This window comes from Ursus americanus, chromosome 12 (assembly GCF_024610735.1).
Source record: "Ursus americanus isolate L20-20 chromosome 12, mUrsAme1.1.p, whole genome shotgun sequence".
Classification (NCBI taxonomy): Eukaryota; Metazoa; Chordata; class Mammalia; order Carnivora; family Ursidae; genus Ursus; species Ursus americanus.
Window position 1 is genome coordinate 17989966 of NC_142138.1, and position 19369 is coordinate 18009334.

Below are 19369 nucleotides of genomic sequence, written 5' to 3' on the forward strand. Positions count from 1 at the left end.
ATGGCAAATCACTAACATATTTAACCTCGGTGCCAAATACACAGGTGTCTCTTACATTACTTTTCTTCATTTTAGTTTAGTCTGCCATGTATCACAATAAGGCCAAAATCAATGAACTTAAGGAGTATTGCTACTGTTTCCTAAAGAGACCATCACAATAATAAATCATCCGTACCGTGCTGGAGGGAAGCTTAGGGTAGTATGGAAAGACAGAAGAAGGCTTCGAACCTGACTCAAGGAGAAGCTGGAAACGGCATGGAAATGCATTCTGCCTAGTACCTCCAGTAGGACGTGCTCCTGCAGATACTTCCATTGTAGCCCGGAGACACGTGATTGGACTTCTGACCTCCTTCTTGTGTCTTCAAGCAACTAAGAGATTCTTCGAAGCGGGTGACCAGGTGAGCCGCAGTCAGCACAAGTCTCAGGGTGAGGGAGAGCATCCTCCCCTCACCTCAAGGGGCCTGCTCACACGTACTGGCAGTGAAGAGAGGTGAGTCATGCTGGCTGGGACTCGGTCGGGATAAGCCTGCTAATCCAGCAAAAGGGATTTGGACTTCATCTGATAAATGAAATAGGGACCTGCTGGGCAGTTGCAAGCAACAAAGAGATGATCAGATTTGGTTTTCAGAAAGATCACTGTGGTAGGAGCAGGAATGGTGGACAGAGAGGAAGCTGGGACTGACCAGGTAGACCAGACAGGAGTTCGTTGCAGGTTCCCAGATGCCAGGGAGTCAGGAGCCTGAACAACAGAGTTGCAGGGAGGATGAAGTTATGACTTCAGACAGGGTAGGACTGAGAAGGTTGGCGGTCCATCGGATGTACAGCAAGATGGCGTCAAAGACAGCGGCTGAGGGGCACCTGGCTGCCTCCGTCCACGGGGGATGCGACGCTCGATCTCGGCGTTGGGAGCTCGAGTCCCACGTTGGACATAGAGATTACTTAAAAAGATAAAATCTTAAAAAAAAGAGAGAGAGGGAGAATGGCTGAGTTTCTCTCTTGGTAGAGGCGCTGCTGTCTGCCACCACAATGACACAGGAGGAATGCATTTAGAAATGAAGATGAGTTTTCTACAAATGGTGCTGGAACAACTGGATATCCACATGTAAATATATATATATATTTGACTCTGGCCTACCTTACACCTTTCACAAAAATTAACTCAAAATGGATCATAGACCTAAATGTAAAATGTAAAACCATAAAACTCCTAGAAGATGACATAGGAGAGAATCTAGATGACCTTGGGTTTGGTGATGACTTTTTTGATACAACACCAGAGGCACGATTCATGAAAGAATTAAATGATAAGCTGGACTTCGATAAAATTAAAAATTTCTGCTCTATGAAAAACACTTTTAAGAGAATGAGATGAGAAGCCACAGACTGAGAGAAAATATTTGCACAAGACACACCTGATAAAAGACTGCTATCCAAAGTATATGAAGAACTCTAAAAACCCCACAATAAGGACACAAGTAACACAACTAGAAATGGGCCAAACACCTTAGCACACAGCTTACCAAAGATCTACTGATGACAAATAACCATAGGAAAAGCTGCTTTGCATCACGTGTCATAAGAACAATGCAAATTAAAACAACGAGCTACCACGACATACCTATTAGAATGACTAAAATTCGAAACACTAGACCAAATGCCGGTGAACGTGGGGGGGCTACAGGAACTCTCGTTCATTGCTGGTGGAAAGGTAAAAGGATACAGCTACTTTGGAAGACAGTTTGAAGGTTCCTCACAAAACTGAACATCCTCTTAACACACATTCTAGCAATCATGCCCCTTGGTATTTACCCACAGGTGTTGAAAACATGTCCACATAAAAACCTTCACCCAGATGGTTATGGCAGCTTTACACATAATGGCCAGAACTTGGAAATGACATCCTTGGAAACGATGTCCTTCAGTGGATGAATGGATAAATTAACTGTCGTCCATCCAGACAATGGAATATTATTCAGCACTAAAAGAAATGAGCTATCAAGTCATGAAAAGGCAGGGAGGAATTGCAGATGGAAGTTACTAAATGAAAGAAGCCAATCTGAAAAGGCTACAGACTGCATGAGTCTAACAATATTCTGGAACAGGCAAAACTACGGAAACAGTAAAAAGATATTTGGTTGCCAGGGGTTGGGGGGCAGAGGAGGGAGGATGAATAGTCAGAGTACAGAGGATTTTTAGGCCTGTGAGAATACAGTAGCTGTGTGATACTATAATAGTGGATACAGGTTACAATACTTTCGTGCAAACCCATTAGAATGCACAACACCAAGAGCGAACCCTAATGTGAACCATGGACTTCGCGTGATTATGATGTGTGGGTGTAACTATGGTAACAAATCACTGCGCCACTCTCCCGGGGGATGTTGATAACGTGGCAGGCTGTGCATGTGTGGGGCCAGGATACGTACGGGAAATCTCTGTTCCTCCTGCTCGACCTTGCTGTGAACCTAAAACTGCTCTAAAAAAAAAGCCTATTGTAAAGAATCAAAAGGGCGCACCTTTGTGGCTCAGTTGGTTAAGTGCCTGCCTTCGTCTAGAGCCCTGATCCCAGGGTCCTGAGATCAAGCCCCACGTCACGCTCCCTGCTCAGGTTGGAGTCTGCTTCTCCCTCTCCCTCTGGCCCTCCCCTCGGCTTGTGCTCACGCTCTCTCTCTCTCTCTCTCAAATAAATAAATAAATCTTAAAAAAAATAAGAAGAAGCTGAGAGCAGTTTTGAAAATGCTGCATATAGGCCCAGCAGAAATATAAATAGCAATGTTTAAGGAAGGGGGAGTATGCTATTACCACTTCCTTCCTAATTATGGATGAGGGAAGTGAGACTCAGAGGGGTGAGTATCTTGCCTAAGGTCACACAGCACATTAACTGCAGAGGGTAGAATTTGAGCCTGAGAAGTTTAACTCCTAAGCCCACAGGGATAGCCATGTGTGAAAGAGGTTTTGAGGCTTGTCTTAGTTCCTTGCTGCTACTGTACTATTTTAAAAGTGAAAAAAGTAAGGGTGCCTGGCTGGCTCAGTCGATGGAGCATACAACGTCTGATCTCAGGGTTGTGAGTTTGAGTCCCACGTTGGGTGTAGAGATCACTTTAAAAAACCAAAACCAAAACCAAAACCAAAACCAAAACCAAACCAAACCAAACCAAAAACAAACAAACAAAAACTTTTTAAAAAAGTGAAAAAGGTAAAGGGACCTAAACTGAGGTAAGCTTCCAATCTTTCACTAACAGTGGTAAAATACTGATACCAGTACACTGTGACAAGCTATGTATGTATAGTGGAATGTTGAGAGCAGCCACTAAAGAAAAGTATGAGGGTGATATGCTCCAAAGCATTGTAAATAAAGGAATATCAATTTAAAAAAATGTTCAGGTAATGCCCAAGAGGCAAAAGAAAGAAACAGAATGAGGAACACAGAGAAAGACAAAAAACAAGTAATAAACAGCAGACTTTCGCCTTAACAGGTCAATAATTAATTTAAATGCAAATGGTCTAAACATAGCCATTAAAGACTAAGACTAGCAGAATGGAGAAAGCGGTGATCCCGAAACATGCTGTCTTTAAGTAATTGACTTCGAACATAACAACTATAGTAGTTTCCTAGTACGGCAGCAACAAATTATGCTAGACTTAGTGGCTTAAAACAACCCACATTTATAATCTTACAGTTCTGGAAGTTACTAGTCTGAAATGGGTCTTACTAGGCTAAAATCACAGTGTCGGTTGAGTTGTGTTCCTTTGGAGGCTCTAGGGGAGAACACCTTTCCTTCTTTTTCTAGCTTCTAGAGCCCACATACATTCCTTGGCCCATGGCCCCTCCCTCTACCTTCAAAGCCATGGGTGCGGAATCTCCAAACCTCTCTCCTCTCTGACCTCAGGTCAGTCGTCTTTTCTTTGGCTCTCCTTCCTCCCTCTTTCCCTTGTAAGGACTCTTGTGATTGTACTGAGCCCACCCAAATAATCCAGGATGATCTTCCCATTTTAAGACCTTAATTTAGGGGTGCCTGGGTGGCTCAGACGTTAAGCGTCTGCCTTCAGCCCAGGGCATGATCCCAAGGTCCTGGGATCGAGCCCTGCATTGGGCTCCCTGCTCGGCGGGAAGCCTTCTTCTCCTTCTCACACTCCCCTTGCTTGTGGTCCCTCTCTCACTGTCTCTCTCTGTCAAATAAATAAATAAAATCTTTAAAAAAAAATAAGACCTTAATTTAATCACATGCAAAATCCTTGTTGTCACATAAAGTAACATATTCCCAGGTTCTCGGGATTAGGACATGGGTATCTCCAGAAGGCTATTAGTCTTCCTACCAACCAGATAAACAGGTCAGGAAAGTACATAATGACACCTAATATGACACATATTAGGAAATTTAGAAGCGCCCCTCCCTCCCCCCCCATCTACCTCCTTCCTATTGTTTCTGATAATCTACTTGCTGGTCTCTTTTTGAGAACCACCTCTAGCAATCATCCATCCCATGGAAGAATTTAATGTTGATAAAATTCTTATACTGTTCCAGGCACTGTCCCAAGCACTAGGACCATCAAGGACTTGAATAAATCAGTATAAGCCCATTTCCTTAACCCTCCCTTCCCTGTAGACAATAATGAGGGTTGGGATCATGTTTGGATGCCAACTCCTAAAGTAGATTACTCAAAGCAGAAGGTTATTTAATCTCGAATTAATTTATATTCCTATTAACCCATTCTAGTGTTCCCATTCCAGTGGGAATATTCTTTGAGCACCTATTATGTTCCAGGGACTGTTCTAAGAACTGAAGTTACAACGATATCCAAGAGAAAGTCCCTGCCCTCACCAAGCTTACATTCTAGTAGGGGAAACAAATAAATAAGGGGAGAATAAATAAACGCATGTCATTTCAGCCAGCATCAGTGCTGTGAAGAGAAATGAAGAGCGATCGAGACAGAGAGTGACCAGTGGAGGAGAAGGACAGTCAGAGGGATGATTTGAGCTGAGACCCAAACAAATGAGGAAGCCAGGCTTGCAAACACCTGGGGAAAAGCACTCCAGGCAAAGCAAAGAGCCAGCATGAAAATCTGGAGGTGGGAACCAATTGGGCATATTTGAAGCATGACAGGAAACCATTAAGAATCAGCAGAAAAGTGACATGTTTTCATTTACTTTTATTACTCTGGCTGCCGCGGGGAGAATATTTGTTATCCATACAAGGGCAAGAGCAGAAGGGGTACACAGTAGGTCAATATATAGTTGAGAATTAATAAACAATAAATTCATGCCTTTTGAATACCTTTTTAAAGACTTGCTGTAGTTACTTAGAGGAATTTGTCATGTCCCCAGCCACTTCACTCCAACACTTTGACTCAATCACAAATCACATAAAGAAGACACATCACTTCCCCCATGTTTCTAATGTCGCGATCGTAAAGGAATTTCATTCATTCACAGAAATAGTCAAATGTTGAGGTTTGTCCTAAACCAGAGACAGAACCTTGAGCCTTCATATCACACCCTCTTAAATATAAAATGAGCTCACATGATTAAAAGTTCCAAACGCCACACACTTTCTAAAGTGTTCTGGTAAGACAACGTTTTCCTTTGGCATATGCAGCCCAGAGAGCTCTAACCTTAATCATTTTTCAAGTTTTACTCTCCACATGCTTGGCATATTCTGATAACATCGACGGGGCAAGAGCGACCTTCTGTTGCATGTGGAGCGATTGCTTGCAATTAACCTTAATTTGGGCTGAAAGTAGCAACGTTTCTGCCTCACGGCAACATTTCTAAATGTATTACATAAATATCTCCAAAGAACTTCAAATGAAAAAGCAACAAAAGCAAAATCTGCCGCATCGCACCCTTCTCTTACGCGAGAAAGTCTCAAAGCATTGAAGGTGCCAGTCAGACCACTCTCTTCAGGGGCGCCTGGGGGGCTCAGTCAGTTGAGCATCAGCTTTCAGCTCAGGTCATGATCTCAGGGTCCTGGGATCGAGCCCCGTGTTGGGCTCCCTGTTCAGTGGAGAGTCTCCTTCTTCCTCTCTCTCTCCGTCTCCCTCTGGCCATTTCCCACCCCTATTCATGTACCTTCTCTCTCAAATAAATAAATAAATAAAATCTTTAAAAAAAGAGCACTTTCTTGAGAAAGGAGACATTTTTGGCCCTTATTACTCAGAGGGGTTACATGTAACAATACCGATAATAGAGATAAGAAAAATGTAGGTAAGTAATGTCCCAAGAACACATCTTACCTTCCTTCTGTAAAAGGAACTTTCAAGTCCACTGGCATTTCACGCAAGGTATAATTACACTATAGCCCAAGTATGAGGAAGCCCTTGCAAATTCCAGATGCTCCCCTCAAAGCCTAATGAATTCCATTCCTCTAAAGTATGTTCAATAAATAATGACTGTTATCTATGTCATTTTAATCTCTCAACATCCTCTAACTGGTATTATGATCCCTATTTATATGAAGACAGAGGGCCTCAGAACTGTTATGTGCTCAGTCACAAAACAAGTGACAAAGACAGGATACAGACGCGGGCCTGATTCCACAGTCCTGCTTTGATGCCTTTCCCATCCAACTGCACTGGTTGGATGTCAGACCTTTGGTATCATGTGTTAGATCTGCCTTTTTCTTTTGAACGTATTATCTAGTCCTTAAAGTCAGAGTCACATCAGAGATTAGGGTAAGTGTATCTTGAGGAGGAAGGAGAGGGGAGGAAGAGAACAAGATTTTCTTGGGTTCTTTGTTCTAATTTACCCATACTGTCACTTACTGCGTCAAATACGTGCATGCGAATAACGCTTGTTTATTGTGGAAAAGTTAGAAAATTCAGATAAGCCAAAAAAAAAAAAATCCACCTTAAGTAAAAAACACCTGCAATCCCACCATCTACAGATTTCTGTCATCATCTGACCTCAGCAGGACTAAGCAGAGCATGACAGCATGGTCCTACCTAACATCTCTCTCCTTGTCATACAAGCATAATCAGACTTTTGGTCCAGAAAGTGCTGCAAACGTCAGATAAGGTGGCAGCAGGAAAATCTTTGGGCTTTAGAAAATCATTCCTTTGTCATAGTCTCATTTAGATATTCATAAAGCATGTCGGCATCTGCACGATGCAAATTTGAGAAGTTTAAATAAATGAGTGTTTTAAAAAATCAGCAAACTATCGGTTAAGTAAAAAGGCTCGGCATAGGCTGATAATTTCCATACTGAAAACATTAAACAACATATTAAGAAAAACTCTTATTACAGTCATTAGCAGTGTCTCATAGAATTAGACAGTTGTAACTATCCCATGGTAGGCAGGATAGCAGGTACAGACCTGGGTCTCAATCCAGGCTTCAACATTTATTTCATGACCTTGAGCAAGTCCTTCAATTTTTGTGGGATTCAATTTGCTTATCTGGAAAGTGGGGATGATGATATTAACTCTTTAGAAAGACCCTACAGAAATGTTGTGAGGACTAAGTCATTTAAAATATAAAATGAGCTTAGCATAACATCCTGGACATGGAAAGTGGTAAAAGGACATTTTAACAAGTTAGAATCTTCTTGAAACTTTAAGAATTTAAGCCTTAATATTTTTATATCTTTCCTAAAAATATCTATTTTCTAAGAAGGTAGATAACATTGTCTCCATCAGACAAGGACTAGCTTTAAGAGCATTGCTACGTTTACTAAGTATTAAGATAGTAGGCTCTAGTTAAAAAGATAATAAGGGAGCACCTGACGGACTCAGTTGGTAGAGCATCTGGCTCTTGATCTCAGGGTAGTGAATTTGAGTCCACATTGGCTATAGAGATTACTTTAGAGAGAGAGAGAGAGCAAGCGAGCGGCACCTGGGGGCTCAGTTGGTTAAGTGTCCTACTCTTGATTTCAGCTCAGGTCATGATCTCAGGGTTGTGGGATCGAGCCCCACATCGAGCTCTGTGCTCAGCACAGAGTCAGCTTGGGATTCTCTCTCTCCTTCTGCCCCTCCCCCTGCTCACGCACTCTCTCTCAAATAATAAATCTTACCAAAAAAAGAGAGAGAGAGGTAATAAGAATAAGTAACAGCTACTATGCTCATCAACTCAGCTACATTTGGGTACTTGGTGCTGTTCAGAATTCTTTGATTCATTCTTAATTAGTAACTTTACTCATTTTCTGTATTTACCTATCTTCCCTTCCCTCTCAGTAGGGGAGAATAAAGACCATTGAGATTAGCTTCCTACTTTTTTTTTTTTTTTCAAAACAATGTCAAAAAGTGAGTGTATTTAACCATACTCAGCTTATAACCGAGCAAATGGATAAAGGGAGTAATAATTCATGCCACAGCCTATTATTATATGAATGGGCAACAGAAAAAGTTGGTAAAGGAAGGCAGACGAACTCCTATCTTTTGAGAATTAGGACTGAGGGGCTCCATAATCATCTGGCATCCACTCAATATTGTACCTCTGGTTAGAAATGCACATGGGCACTCCAGGGATCTTTCAGATCCTTCATTTAAGGTCCTGGTCAACTGTGGCCACAATGTAACACTTGTGAGTTATTCTCTGTACTAAGCGGTCATCTGCATAGGTTCCTTTGTGTGTGAATGGTAATCCTTCAAATCTTGGATCCCTGGCAATCTTTAGAGTCATACGATACTTCAGCCCCAATTTCTCAATTTCAGCCATTATGCAGTTATTCAAGGGATACACTTGGCAAACACATAGCCAATCATTGACTATACTAAGTCAAGTTTGGCTTTAATGGAAAAGTTGATAAAGTTGGTATCAACCAGGATGTGGCCTGGTGGGCCCAGCTATATGTTATATTGGAAGAATAAGCAGGAAGGATGTTGGGAGACTTCTCTTTCCTTCAGTGCACTGGGATCTTTCTTCTTTCTTTCTTAGATAATCTATTCCTCTCTTTAAGTCTCTCATCTCTGAGACTAAGCATTCACTTCATGGTCACATACTTTGCCTTCTTTTGTTTCCCCATGTTCACACTACACCTGTTTCTTTTGGGATCACCTCCTACTTACTCCTTCATAAAAAGCTTCTATCTTGAAGCTTTCTGGAGGGCATTAGATAATGTAATTATTCAGCATCCTGTGCCAAACTAATCAATTTGCTATCATTCCCCAATACTTCTCCATTACCCTGGTTAACTAGGACTGTATATAGGTATCAAGAACTTTAATATATGATTATTTTTTGACTAAGAATGGCAATTCAAGGGGCGCCTGGGTGGCACAGCGGTTAAGCGTCTGCCTCCGGCTCAGGGTGTGATCCCGGCGTTGTGGGATCGAGCCCCACATCAGGCTCCTCCGCCATGAGCCTGCTTCTTCCTCTCCCACTCCCCCTGCTTGTGTTCCCTCTCTCGCTGGCTGTCTCTATCCTGTCGAATAAATAAATAAAATCTTAAAAAAAAAAAAAAAGAATGGCAATTCTAGAGAAAAAAAGAATCATACATGTGTGTTGCTGATTTATTGGAATAACTTAAATACCAAAGAATACATAAAGGAATTACATAAATAAATAATGATACAGACATGGAATATTCCGCAGCCATTAAAAATAATGTTGTAAGCCATTAAAAATAATGTTGTAAAAGAATATTTATTGAAACAGAAAAATCTTTACAATATGAAGAAGCAGGATACAAAACAGTATGGATAATATACCATTTTTGTGAAGAAGCTAATGCATAAAAAAACTACCAGGAATACATAAAAATATGAACATCGTTATCTTTGAACTGTGAAATGAGTTTTTTTTCTTCGTACTCTTTTGGCGTTTTCCCATAATTTCTGCATTATACTTGTATTAATTTTGTAAATAGAAAAAAGCAAAATGGATGCTGACTTCATGAGAGAAAGGAAGAGAGAAGGTGCCAGAAGCCTGGGGAATATCTACATTTAAGGTGTCTGAATGAGGAATAGGAACTGACATCTTCGACGTACTTTCTAAGAACTAATTTTTCTTTTTGCTAGTTCTTGCTATTAGATCTATTTTAGCTTCCTAGCTGCCTAGCGGTATTAGATGCTTAACCTAGCCTTAAGCATCTAGGTTAAAATAAGGGGAAAAGACACTTTTTTTTTTTTTTTTGTAAAACAAAACATACCCACAAACCAATATTTCTTACAGTCCTAGGAATTCCATGAACAGATGCTGGCCATACACACAGCACAATCTTTGATGTCCTAAAGAGGTCTTTTATTTTAATACAGTGTAGGTAAGAAATCCTCCCGGGTAAAGAGGTACTTCTGGAAATTGTACTAATTCTTTCAGGCTAAAGTAGTATCATTTGAAAATATTTCTATGGAAACACTGTTTCTGTAGCATTGAAAGAACCCATTCCATCCCATCCTAGACGGTTTAGGAGTAACCCAAGGAACGACACGCTAATCCATCTCACAATTTTGGCCCTGCCCTAAAAGCAGAGTTATCATATGAACATTTCATACAGAGGCCTCAAAATAGGATCTGTACACACAGACACTACTAACAAACAGCCAAAATAAAATAGTGTTTCATGAAAGCAAAACAAGACAACAACTGCATTTGTATGCATCTGATGCATTTACATAAACAATAAATATAATAAGACACAGAAAAACCATTTGTTAAAGAATGACATATATTAGGCAACAGAGAATTAGGCAAACTGGAAAATCTGAACTGTTCTTGTCGTGTAAATTTAGGAAATTATAGAAAAAATAAAATCTATGGGTTTAAGAATATATTGTGAAGAGACTTTATTTCTAGATTTTATCTACAATCCTTTCAGAGTACAGCTTATATGAATAAATACTTTGAGAAGCACCTGCTTTGAAAAAGACTTCCCACTGGCCAAGTTAATAACTAACAATCATGCAAGAATCAAGATTACTTTTCAAGATCTGATTGCAGGTATTTCTTACATAATTGAACTTACATGGCTGTAGAAACATTAAGATTTTCAAATCTGGACTTAGGGGACCCTGAGGTTAAACTCCAAAGCACTGTTTGCAACCAAAAGGACCTAGGAAATACTAGAAAATGGGCATCAACCAGCTAGCTTAACTGCAGCCGAAAACACTATCACTGTGAAAAGTCGGTCCCCAGGGAACATTAGCTCCTGAAGGGCAGGCATGTTTGTGTTTTGTTCACTACTGCACCCCTGCATCTAGAACAGTGCCTCCCACGTAGCAGACACTCGGTATTTTAACTAACGAATGAATCCAAGAGGCCATTCCTGGCATACATGAGGAATGAATCCAAATTCATTTCACGTATCAATACCGCATCATCTCCCACCAACTGCAGAAGCCATTACTGCATGACTAACGTGTTATGAAGCTAACTGTATTATAACTGTATACTTTTGAGTAAAATGAGGAATAAAATATCATGGTTCTTACTCTTGAGGAGCGGGTAATTGTGAGATCGTTATACCTGTTACTCAAGAAAGCATGACGATGACAGACAGTATTCTGAGGACATAACATTTCCTGTATTTCCATCCTCTTACAACCCTGCCAAACGTGGTGAGGGAGGCGGTGCAAAGGCACAGGGGTGGCCTCCCTCAGACGCCGGGGCATCCCGTAAGGCACTGTGCCCGCATCTGCCCGGCAGCGCTAGCAGATGGGAGACATTCATCATCTGTCTGGTGTTCCCACCTTGTCCGTCCAGCTTCCAATACAACTACCGCGCGAGATGAGTCAGCAGCTGGTCTTCCGAAAGCTAGTGCGTCACTCCCAAAGCATAAAGGAAAAGGTTCACACTTCAGAGACCTGAATCGGTGCCAGAGTATCCACATCGCCTCAAGGTTTCAGACTCCCTGGTGATCTTTCGCTCCACGGATACCAAGGCAGAGACCGAGCTGAAAGCTGCAGAAAAACAGGTGGGTTCTCATTACACAACTGCGGCCCCAGGCAGTATAGTGCATGGTGTTTGTTCACACTGTGGGTTAACTGCTTTGAAGGATCAAAATGTGGAAGACAGCTATATTCAACATTGAAGGTTTTCCTGATAATAAAGCACTAAAGAAAAAATGTGAATAAGTCATATTTTTATTTTTCAGAAGCGAAAATGACAAGTGGCAACTTGCCTTTGGAAAAAACATTAAAGAATATCGGGGTAATAAGCTATCTATCTCATAGAGACAGTAGCCTAAGACTCAGTCATCACATGGCTCTCAAAGAAAATCCAATTACATAAATCTCAGTATAATACGCTTTTAAGTAAAGCAACAAAACAAAAAATATCAACAACAACAAAAAGTTATATAGAATCCATAAAGTGGTATATGAAGAAGAAAGGAAAATCTGGAAATCCACATACTGAGAGTGCTCTATTGGAATCAAGGAAGCCCAAATCCTAAAACAGAAAAAAGAAATACGTTAAAACACCGGATTTTAAGACTCAAATGAGGTTACTGTAGATACACATTTTAACGCTTCATTTACTCAGGACATTTTTTTTCTTTGTCTTGGAATGCTTCTATATATTTCTGTAGGAGATCGTGTGAATGACAGTGCAGAGATCTGCCTTCTCAATGAGCCCCTCAAGTTTTAAATATCAAATCTGAGTCTGGAATCCCAATTAAAAGTTTATATAATAGACTACCAGAGAATGAAACTACTTTCTAAATTGCATTTGCTTAATTTTTCCACATTATGGTTTAAAAACAATCTGTATACTTTTGAAAGAGACACAACAATTTACAGTATGAAAATAGGGCTATGTGAAACTATACATGCTTTCTCACAAAGTTGGGCCTACAATTTCCAAAATGAAGATGCTTACTGCAAAATGACAGCGTTGGTGGAGGATGGGGTGGGGTGGGCGGGGCAGAAGCATGAAGGCAAGGCACCCAAACCCTGGATTCTACATTCAGCTTCGTACTGACTAGCCGTAGCTTAGTCTCGACTTACTCAGGCCTCAATGTATTCCCTGGTAAGAAGAGGCAGGTGGATCTCAAAGCTTCATTTAGATGTAAAGACTCTTATAGTTTATAAGAAAAGATTTGAAAAACTTTTTGGACAATCAGTTGAATAAATTCCTCAGATCCTAACAGGGTTCAACTCTCATGAAAATAATTATAGGGGCACCTGGGTGGCTCAGTCGTTAAGCATCTGCCTTCGGCTCAGGGCGTGATCCCAGAGCCCTGGGATCGAGCCCCACGTCAGGCTCCATGCTCCGCTGGGAAGCCTGCTTCTTCCTCTCCAACTCCCCCTATTTGTGTTCCCTCTCTCACTGGCTGTCTCTCTCTGTCAAATAGATAAATAACATCTTCAAAAAAAAAAAAAAAGAAAAAGAAAAAAGAAAATAACTATAAAGTAGATCCCATGATTTTATGTGAAAAAAGAAAAGAAACTTGCCTTCGTGGCAGAATTATACTTCATACCCTATTTATACACTACAACATAGAAAATAAATGTCTGTTCCTCTCCTGGCCTCTAGAAGCATGCTCTGAGACAGAATCAACTGAAAACCCGATGACTAGGACTATGGCCAAAACATCAGCCTGTCTTGGGGCGCCTGGGTGGCTCAATAGTTTGGGATTCCGGCTTTTGGTTTTGGCTCAGGTCATGATCTCCTGGGTGCTGGGACTGAGCCCATGGTGGTCTCCATGCTCAGTGGGGAGTCTGCTTGAGGATTCTGTCCCTCTGCCCCTCACACTGCTCGCACGGGTGCTCTTTCTTTCTCTCTCAAATAAATAAATCTTAAAAAAAAAAAAAACAACAACAGTCTAGCTTATCTTTCTCTCTGCCTTCTCCCTCTGAGAGCTGCTAGATGGTTCAAAGTGAACTATGACCTAAGAAGTACCCCGCTCCCTACATGTTATATAGGACTTCTCCACTGCAGAGGAGATTGTGCTAGGGAATCATTTTCCTGATAGTCTATCAAAATCCTGAGAAAAATCTAGCATTATTGGAAGATTATTTATTAGAATAGACTAATGTACAGCCCTGGAAATAAAAACCTTGTAGTAACAGAGCCTTAGAGAACCAGAGAGTTGAACCATGAAGACTGATGATATCTCTGACTGACCCAAGAGTACTACTTATGTAAAGCTACGGCCAGTTAATAATTCTCAAGGACACAGCCAAACTTTAGGTAGTAAGTACTTATAGTAGGTCTGGGTTAAGACTCAGTCAACCTTCAGGTTTAGGGAAGAAGAGAAGGAAGAGGTTTAAGGATCATATTGACCCCAGGAAAGCAGGAGAGCAGGAAAGATATGCTGTACTGAACTCTCTACAACACATACTTTCCTCATAACCACCATGTAATACTATGAAATATCTTTTTGCTTTGATGTTATCTTTTTGTTGTGAACTCTGTCTTCTACCGTAATCTCTGCAAAAGAGAGACTGAATCAGGAACTGTAGGAGCAATAAAAATGCTTTACAAAAGATTAGAGATGTTTCAGGCAAATGGAGACCTGTTTCTAGGTAAGCAAAACTAGAGGTTTGTAACATTAGATGACCTCCTTAAATTTCCTGTGGCGCTCACATTTTCATAATTTTATACAGATAATATACCATAATAAAGATTATAAATGCATGTGACTTACTGTTTCTTTTTAAAAATATTTATGGATATAGCTGTGTTTTTCTAAATGTCTCATTAGTAATACTCAGTCTTGTAAGTCTGGTTCCATAATAATCTATAATGTAACTACTTCCATCTGAAGGTCCAACGATCTAGAAGAGAAAATTTCCAAAATTACCATTTTACAAAAGACGTTTTCACAATACTTTGTGTTTACTTTGCTCAGTTGCTACTAAATTATTTCAGCAGCACCAAAATGCAACTTAAACTAACTTAAGCAAAAAAAAAATATAAATAAATAAAGTAACTTAGTGGCTCCTGTAGCTGAAAAGGATATTGGGGAGGATCACAGGATCAAAAGAGCTGCAGGAACCCAGGCCTCAAGGGTTTTATTCCATGCCCCCTGAGGCCCTTGGTCTGGCCTCTGGGCCTTTTAGCTCTTCCTGCCTTCATTCTGCAGAGCCGTACTCCTCCTTGCTTGCCAACAGCTCCAGATTTACATCTTCAAAGCTCAGAAAGAAAGTATAATTTTCTTCCTCAGTGTTTGTATACCAATTCCAGGGAAGGACTGATTGGGGGTTTTATGCCCACTGCTGGACAAATTACTATAGCCAAGGGAATAGGATTAATGTGATTGGCTAGGCCAGTCCCTGTGGAAGGTGAGGTAGTATGACTGACAGTCCTTCCAGAACTATGTAAAATGGAAGAGATAGAAAAAAACAACACATGCTCATTAGTCATCTTGCCCACTTCATCACATTTCTGACAATCCAGTTAACACGATCTCTACAAATTATTCTTTAAGGTAGCAATCTTCAAACTGTAGTTTTAGGGGCACACAAAGATTTACCAAGTGTATGTTCGCCCAGATGGTTTCAGGAAATCAATTTTGAGATCCTTAATTCCCATAAATACTCTTTGTAAAAGTGATCCACCTGATACCAAGCTATGGTGGAGGCATCATGTTAGCTCCCCGTTCCACTTCCCTCTCTCTGTGATCCCTTCTCCAACTTGAGGACATAAACCACACCTGCCATCAGAGCAGGTCTTATGATATAGGACATTGCCTCTGATGTGCCAAACAAAGGGATAATTCAAAATGGTAGACTTCAGGAAATCTCCTTTAAATCACTTTTTAAAAAAGATTTTATTTATTATTTGAGAGTGAGAGAAAGCACAAGCAGGGGGCACAAGAGGGAGAGGGAGAAGAAGGCTCCCTGATCAGCGGATCCTAGGACCCTGGGATCATGACCTGAGCCAAAGGCAGATACTTAACCAACTTAGCTACCCAGGTTCCTGAGGAAATTTCCTTTAATCAAGAGTCCAAAAATATGCTCGCTCTGCCTCATCTTCTTCAAAAGATGCATTCCCAGTAACATTTTACTTTTTTGCTTAAAAATAATTTGCAAAATTATTTTTATAATATGTAATATGCTTATGCTGTTTTGATCAATTGTGTATCAACAATTATGACAATCCAGTAATTACAGAAAATTTTACAATCTTTTAATTTTAATGAATCATGAAAATGATGATAATGAAACTGATCAGTAGAAGATTTTTCAAGCATAAAAATATATTACATTAGGATAAAATTCTGTGGGAGAAAGGACTAGAAATACACATTCAAGGAGAAAATGAAACTATGTAAAAATCACAATGGTTAGTGAAGGGTTCATTCATGTCTTTTTTAAATGAATGATATTTAAAATTCTATGGTATTTATATTCTGTTGGATACATTTTTAAATTGATGTAACAGTTTTATTTAAATATGTCAATATTTGCAAACCAGAAATTATATCCTTTGCAACTATTTAAACTTATGATGGAAAACTTAAATGTCAACTTAAAAACGTGTGGAGGGTAGGGATTTTTAAAAAAATTCTTTCAGGGGTTATACAACCAGAGTTTGAAGAACACTGTTGTAGTGCATGCTTCATTTTAAAAATAAGTTTGGTTTTTAAAACTATTTGACAAATACTGAATTCCTACAACACTCCAGGCCCTGTCCTAGGCATTATACATATAAAAGTGAATGAGATACAATCTCTGCCCACAAAGAGCTTATACTAGTGAACTATAAATATTAATATTCGAATAACACAAAGCATTTTTGTGCTAAATACCATGCTGGGTACTGTTATGCACTTTGACTTATTTTCCAAAGATTAAATTCATTTGGTTTGACATTTATGAATGTTATTTAAGATTTTAATAAAACTTTGGGGTGCCTGGGTGGCTCAGTGGGTTATACGTTTCGACTCTTGATTGTGGCTCTGGTTCTGATCTCAGGGTCGTGGGATGGAACCCTGTGTCAGGTTCCGCTCTCAGCTGGAGTCTGCTTGAAATTCTCTCCCTCTCTCTCCCTTTGCCCCTACCCCTGCTCGCTCTCTCTCTCTCTCTCTCTCTCTCAAATAAATAAATAAATAAATATTTTTTTGAAGTTAAAAAAAAAAAAAAAGAAAACCTTTTTAGTGGCCAAGGTCCCAGAGGAAACTACTCTGAGCATTAAGCCGAGAAAGAGAACAATGAGTGACTACGAGTCACAACATGTTGTGAGATTATATGAGGGGAACAAAGAAAAAGTAAAGCCCAGCCTGTAGAAATAAACCAAATCATATGGCAAAAAAACTGCCTAATTAGGAATATGTGTATAGCTAGGAACCAGGACTTTTGTCCCATTCTCTTTTTCTTCCTTTGTCATCTCCCCTAACAATCACACTTATTCCTGTTGAAAAAAAGTATTCAAGGTTGGAAATAAGGAAAATATAGGATTAGGTGATCTTTTCATATCATGCATTTCTAATAAGCCTACCTCAGGCTTACCTGCCTCTCTCGGGAAATGTAAAACCAACCAAAAACCAATTAGGACCCACATGTTTTACAATCCTGTAAAGTTAGTAGTTAACATGTAGAAAAATAGTAAGGGGTTGTTTCTGTGTTTTTGTTTTGTTTCCTCTGTTCTGTAGAGAAGAGAGCCCCAAAGGATACAGTTTTATCACCTGGTAATGCATGATCCAACTCGGTATCTAACTTAGCCATTTTAGTACCATTTCTCTCCACTCAAACTATGTAACTGTGGCACCTCGACAACCAGTTCTATCACGGGAATTCCACACCTCCTTCCAGAGACTAGGTCTGCTGGGCACGGAATCCAATTCTGACCAACCACCCAGGATGCAAGTTCATTGTTGGCATATCTGCCTTTAAGAAGAAATGGGGGGGTGGATTTTTTTCTGAAAGTCACTATATAATGAAGTGATACTAATCAAAGAATCTGAAGATGGCAAAGCGAAAGAACAAAGGATAGAGGGAGAAATGGAAGGGAGGGAGGGAGGGAGGGAGGGAGGGAGGAAGGAAGGAAGGAAGGAAGGGGAATGGGAGGGAGGGCCCTCCATTATGTCCTTTAGCTCTAAATGAACAAATCTTAAAACTACCTTATCTCTAGATTCTTGGTATGATATAGTAAACAACCATATTATTAAAGAAAATTTAAATTGAGGTTTCTGTTACTTGTAGCCGAAAACACCTGATAACTCACTAGTTTTCAGTGCCCCCTGCCGGATCACCAAAGCACGGCTCTCGTTGCTAGTCTCTGCTAAAACAATCTGAAGAGCTGCCCCAAAGACTAAGAAATTCAGTCACCGTGGGAAAGCACCAGAGGAAAGGAGAACTGGAAGAGAAGGCTGTCCATAACTAGCTGTAGGAGGAATCCTCTCTGGATCTCAGGTTTTTGTGTCCATATAAAGAGGAATAGAACAAGCTGATCCATAGGGTACTTTTTAAGTTCTACATCTTGTATGACCATGACATTAAATGACATCTAAAAGGTATTGTCAATATACTTTTCTATGAACTATCTCATCAAAGAAGAAATTGTTCATCCTACTTAATATTTAAGAAAACTATCTGTTGTAAAATTTTCAATTATTCATATCCATATTCCCTCACCAAAATAAAAAAATTAAATGTTTTTAAGCATCGTATATATACTTATGTACAATACATGTGCCAATTATAAATTCCTTTGAGTATATTATTAAATTGCTAATTATAAAATTACAAGTCTTTAAAATATCCCATGCTGGGGAATTGTTTACTCAGTTAAATATGCCTATGTCCATTTGTTCATTGACAACAGAGTATGAAACCTAAAATTATAAGTTTGGTTCTCTGCTAAGAAATAGCCTGAAACCAAATTCTACAGCATGAAGCATTTCCATTCGATAAGCTGGGGCAGATTTCCAAAATCTGTGGGTCCAGTTCATGGACCAAGAGGTTGCTACAGGTCTTGATCTTCCAAAAGGGGAAACAGGAGGGCCACGACACTGTGGGAAGCTGTTTTGTATAATGGCTATCAAGGTCTCTTGTGTAAGAAGCCTTAAAACCACAAGAAAGCAACGTCATATCCCTCTCTGTTAGTTTCCTGTGGCTACTGTACCAAGTTACCACAAACCTTAGTGGATTAAAACAGGAGAAATTTACTCTCACTGATCTACGGCCAGACGTCTAAAATCAAGGTTATCTGCAACAGCCCCATGCCCTACAGAGACTCTAAGGGGGAGAATCTGTTCTAAACCTCTTCTAGTCTTTGACAGCAATCAGTACTCCTTGGCATTCCATGGCTTATGGCCATGTCACTCCAATCTGTCTTGGTCTTCACAACGCCTTCTTTGCTGTGTCTATCTTTTCCTCTTCTGTCTCCTATAAGGACACTGGTCATTGGATTTAAGGCCCACCCAGATAATCCAGGATGATCTCTTCATATCTAGATCCCTAACTTAATCACATCTGCAAAGACCCTGTTTTCAAATAAGGTAATATTCCCAGGTTCCCGGGATTTGACATGGGTATCTTTTGTCCTACC

At 40.0% G+C, this 19369-nt stretch overlaps 1 protein-coding gene and 1 pseudogene across 5 annotated transcripts in view; both read right to left on the bottom strand.

Moving 5' to 3' along the window:
• Positions 1-8380: 8380 nt before the first annotated feature.
• Positions 8381-8960, bottom strand: LOC123794919 (rRNA-processing protein FCF1 homolog pseudogene; annotated as a pseudogene).
• A 601-nt stretch (positions 8961-9561) lies between these two features.
• The window catches only part of TM2D1 (TM2 domain containing 1), a 46152-nt gene continuing 36344 nt past the window's right edge, over positions 9562-19369 (bottom strand). The window contains exons 6-8 of one of the 5 annotated variants that reach the window (XR_015726253.1): positions 14523-14652; positions 12287-12322; positions 9562-11832 (exon numbers count right to left, since the gene is read on the bottom strand). Coding sequence is in view for 3 of the 5 variants with exons in the window: in XM_087865947.1 (XP_087722073.1) it covers positions 14542-14652 (111 nt within the window). In the remaining 2 variants the exon portion in view is untranslated. Of the gene's footprint in view, positions 12323-14522; positions 14653-19369 lie in introns of those variants that run through there. The other 4 variants (XM_087865948.1, XM_087865947.1, XM_087865946.1 and 1 more) reach the window with 4 other exon arrangements.